Genomic DNA, 4,672 nt, shown 5'->3' with positions numbered 1-4,672 from the left:
TGGCGTTCACAAAACATTTGAAAAGCAGTATGGAACTTAGCATAAATCTCCTTTGAACCTCTTCACTGAAAAAAATTACGACAGTGAATCAAAATCCACATAGAAATTTTCCGCAGGAAGCATTAAGTTCAGTCCCTCGTGAAACATGTTCAACTTGATCATGCCACCATCTTTTTAAGTCTTCAATTTTCAATCAGGTTGAACAGATCTCTCATGGGACTGCTTCTTACGGAAAACTTCCACAGTTTAACCTGAACATGACAATAGAACACACTTAATTACAAAAGTTCGTGCAAAATCTTTTCAATTTATATTTTTGAACTAAATTTATATTCAGAGATTTAAAATTCTATATTTTTATTAATTTATGAATCATCTCCAGTTTGATTACTCTTATCACAGATATCTTTATATATTTCTGCAACAGTTTTCTTTATTTCATCGCAGTCAGTTCTGAATACCCAGTCGTGGTAAGCTGCCTCACTACATTGTTTGCCACAATCGCCGAGTTTTCTTCTAAGCGTTGCAAATACAAATCCAATTTGGCGTTTGGAAATACCTGGACACCATTTCTCTACGTGTTCTCCGTTGAATTTAGATTTGACATCCTTCCGTTTCTCTTGTCCATCTATTATTCCCTGCACTTTATCTTTCATCTCCTCTCTCTTATGCATCAGATTAAAATGAGTCAATATTTCTTCTTCACTAGGAACATGGTCAGCTTTTGCATCCACAGATGGTGCTCTGGAACTCGATCTCAACAACATATCTGATTGTTGTTGACAGTAATCGAAAAAAGAGCGCACCATAGGTCTTCGTTCTCTGTGTTTATTGAACAATCGCTTTCGCGCAGATTCGTTTTCCAAAAATAACCTACAGCAAAAGCATCCATCGATCACAAGCTTGAAACACCATTATTTTACATAAAAGATTGCCTAAATGTTCAAAAACTAAGTGCAAACTAAGCGCCCTTCACCAACATGAATTTGTCTCCATAACAGTCTCCATAACGGTAAATCGAATAGTTAGAGACTAGTAAGGCGCAGGCTATAACTGCTCAGCAACTTAATGCTCTCCGGGACTTCCCAATTTATCCCGTTTTTGAGGACAAAAAGTCAAATGGTAAAACGAAAAAAAATCAGATGAAAAGTCAATAGTTCAAAGAAAATCGCATTGCCAAAGACCAGCACGAAAATAGCCACGATAGACCTCCATTGGAATTGAAAAAAGAGCAAGAATAAAGATAGATAAACTAAACACCTGTTATTTTCAAGAATTTTAATGCCTAGATTTGGTCTAATTGTTTTATGACAATATACCCAAATGTGACAAAGAGTAACAAATTGCGCCACGCATTCAAATTCAATGGCAAAGCAGCAGAAAGCACTACAAATGAAGAAGACATATGGTCGCAATAATCACCGATGAAGACGATGAATTTAAAAACAAGATAAAGCAAAGAATTTAATGAAAAACTAGAAAATCTGTAATTGACCAACAGACAAATCGAAAAACATACCCGGCAGATTGCCGGAAAATAGCCGCCGTTGATTCCCATAACTCTATTGGGATTGAAAGAAAAGAAAATATCAACAAAAATTGATTTTTGTATAAAAACATTTTTAGTGCGATTTATTTTGATGTCATTTCGTAATTAAGCATACTCCTGTCTCTCAGTGAGAGGCTACAGGGTCTAGTACCAATACCAATAAGCATCATAGATAGTAACTAAAACTTATGAGAACAAAGTTCAAGTACCGGGCATATAAAAATGGGCCTTATGGGTTTATCCCGTTTCTATTTCTGACTTTGATTTTTTTTTATACTGACTCTCTTCATTTTGAATTGCTTTGCTGAGCAGCTGCTGTTTAAAAGGACAGAAGAGTGAAACTAGCCTAGAGAGGTCAAAAAGATTTCACGCAAAATGTCGAAAAAGCGGCAAAATGGGTAAAGCGAAAGTTCGACGATTTAAAAATAAATTAGGAGCGCTATAATAGCCGGCTGAGAAGAAGAGGGCGGCTATTAAAAATGGTCTGTAGCCTAAATCCATTTTTCTTTATGGGTGCAAAAAAACCTTGACCCCAACGGGATTCAAACCATTGACCTCCCGATCCATAGGCACCCGCACTAACTTTCACAGGCACACAAAAAAATTGCATAAAAAAGACACACATGTTTACAATAATTGCTATGAACTTCGTTCAAGAGCAATTAAAACTTGTTAGTCATATAATAGAAGAACAGAGGAAAAAATAACAGTTTTAAAAATATGAAAACATTTGCACACATTGATAAAAAGTTGGCAAAAATAAATCGACACAAAAATGCTCAAAAACATTCTGTACTGCCAAAAAGAACCCGATCGTGTGTGCCATAATAGATTTTTCTTCGCCCCAAAAAATCGATCAAAAAATTTTAAAAATGCAAAAAAAGCACAATAGTATTTGTGTTTGAATTGAAACTATTAATACAAATACCTATAAAACAGACAAGAAGAGAAACTGTGCAATTTGGCGCTCAAAAACTTCCAAAAAGTAACCCTTTGATCTTGAACATTGAAAGTATCATTAAGATAGTTATAAAATTTTAAAAGAAAAGAATTTTGAGGTAGTCTGCAAATATCCAGGCTAGGGATTCCAGAAAAATACTCGGGAAGGTTGGTAATAAAGATAAGGACTAAAAAAGGGCGAGAGCCGATCATTGTATAACTCCGCTAGAAACTGATATCGGATTTAAAAAATAGCCATTTAGGTTCATGATTTGTGCTCGGTCCTCAAGATTGGAGAGAAAAAGGGCATCTAAATCATCGGGGTCAAAACCAAAGAGTTTCAGTTTAGATAGCAGGAGTTGGTGTGTCACCTTATTATATAGCAATTTAACAATTAATAGAATATAAAGGGAAGAAAACTATGAATGAGAAAGAAATTAAGACCAAGCAAAACAAAAAAATCACTCGAAATTCAACGGTCAAGCATGCATATAAAAAAGACCAACACATGTACAATAATTGGTCCAAACTTCCTTCGAGAGCAAATAAAAACTTACCTATAAAACCGACACTCCTGAAGAAAGACAATGAGCTGCTGTTGTTCTACGGGCTTTGAATCGTCGAGCAGATCTTCAATTGTCGACTCACTGAATCCCAAAAAACTGAACGCTTCTTTTGTGTTTCTGGTTAAAATGAGGTCTAAATCAGCGTTAGGCAAATTTCTGACGTCAAAATCTGGCTTGGCCATACGGTAAGACAGACCTTTCGAGCTCCATTTCAGATTGTACTTGTAAATCATTTTGCCTAAGCAATAAGAAAAATCGCCGTTGGAGTAGAAACCCTTGGTCGAATCGAACTCACATTCGGGAACCACCAAAACGTCAATCTGATACCTTTCCGGGGAAAGAAAGGAAAGATGATCGCCATTATGCTGCTCTTCGATTGCCTCCAACTTCTGGTACAAAGTTAATTTCAATTCGCTCAACTGAAATAGTGCACAAATAACCACTTTGATTCCGTTTAGGCCTAGATTGCTACTAGTATGAAGTTATCACAGCTACTCTCCATTAACAATAGTTAACTTGACAACACAACCTGACCCCCCTCTTCTGCTATACCGCTACAATTTCTGATGATCGTCTTTGTATAATTAACTAAATTCACAGAGCTGAGAGAATACTAACAGATTGTGGTGCATCGTTCAGACATACGATAAAATCGACATCACCATAACTTTCTTTATCACCAACCTCTTTCGGAGAGCAGTAAAGAGTAACAATATCCAATTCACTTAGTATCTTCAGCACTTTTTCAACTATATCAGAAAATGCAGCGCGAGATAGTCGTAAAGTATTGGGGAATGTATCTCCTCCCATTAACAATTTAGCTGTATAAAACTATAACAAATTTTAAGCTCGAATGAGTGAATGGTAACAGAGACGTTCAGTGCGTAACACGCTAGTTCATTCTAGTGATTTACCACACAAAAGTCGCATTGAACGAGCAAGGCACTCCGCAGGACATCTAAATATAGTTACTACGTTATTGTTGCGTCATTTACTACATGCACGAATTTAAAGGTAGCAGTACTGGCGTTACATAGAGCTATTATATAGCAACAATGTGCGTTAAAATTAAATAGCTCAAGTATAGTGAGGGTCTATCCATAGTCGGATATTCTCATTCTTCTTATCGCGGAGGGCAGCAAGAGACACCGAGCTAACCACATCTAGCAATTTATTTTGCAATTTAAGTTTGAAATTAACAAAAACTTGAAAGCTTTTATTTACTATACGAATTATTAAGCTCCTATCTTGTTATCTACCTGAAGGAACAAGGTTTACCAAAATAGGCGATATCAGAATAATTCACAAAAAGATTGGAGAGGTGCGATCTCATTAAAACTCGGGAAAATATGCAGTAGCAGCATAAGCTGTCGCACCGCCAAAAACTGTCGCACCGTGAAGATAGACCTTCAGGTGAAAACGACGACGCATTCAAAGCTCTAGACGGAAAATAACTCTGTTTTTGTCAAAGAACTTCTAATGCGTTCAACTTTCGCATTTTTGCACGTAATGTAGAAATTCGTCACTGAAAGGTTTTCTGAAAATTAGCTGCACGTGGCAATTCTTTTTTATTTCTGGTATGATCTGTTGTTGCTTTAGTTCGGCTTCCGGCAAAGAT

The 4,672-nt window shown here is 36.4% G+C and overlaps 1 protein-coding gene across 2 annotated transcripts; it reads right to left on the bottom strand.

Annotated features, from left to right (window-relative positions):
* Positions 1-287: 287 nt before the first annotated feature.
* LOC142350539 (uncharacterized) lies at positions 288-3,978 on the bottom strand. 2 transcript variants are annotated; one of them, XM_075402399.1, is made up of 3 exons: positions 3,739-3,978; positions 3,046-3,473; positions 288-873 (listed from the first exon to the last, which is right to left on the bottom strand). In XM_075402399.1, exons 1-3 carry the CDS (start codon positions 3,862-3,864, stop codon positions 366-368), a joined length of 1,062 nt encoding a protein of 353 aa, XP_075258514.1. In that variant the 5' UTR covers positions 3,865-3,978; the 3' UTR covers positions 288-365. The 2 variants fall into 2 exon arrangements, with proteins under 2 accessions (XP_075258514.1, XP_075258506.1); XM_075402391.1 differs by having other exon boundaries at positions 3,673-3,977.
* Positions 3,979-4,672: the final 694 nt, after the last annotated feature.

Source organism: Convolutriloba macropyga, chromosome 1, assembly GCF_964194025.1.
Source record: "Convolutriloba macropyga chromosome 1, txConMacr16.3, whole genome shotgun sequence".
Taxonomy (NCBI): Eukaryota; Metazoa; Xenacoelomorpha; order Acoela; family Convolutidae; genus Convolutriloba; species Convolutriloba macropyga.
The sequence above is the reverse complement of the archived record's forward strand: the minus strand, read 5'-3'. Positions and strand labels throughout refer to the sequence as shown.

Bases quoted from the DNA above. Each gene is read 5' to 3' on its own strand.
- LOC142350539 (XM_075402391.1), bottom strand. From the start codon at position 3,864: ATGGGAGGAGATACATTCCCCAATACTTTACGACTATCTCGCGCTGCA. The intron at 3,474-3,672 runs GTTAGTATTCTC...GCACTATTTCAG, and splicing joins TGAACGATGCACCACAATCT to TTGAGCGAATTGAAATTAAC. The intron at 874-3,045 runs GTAAGTTTTTAT...CTTTTGCTGTAG, and splicing joins CAGGAGTGTCGGTTTTATAG to GTTATTTTTGGAAAACGAAT.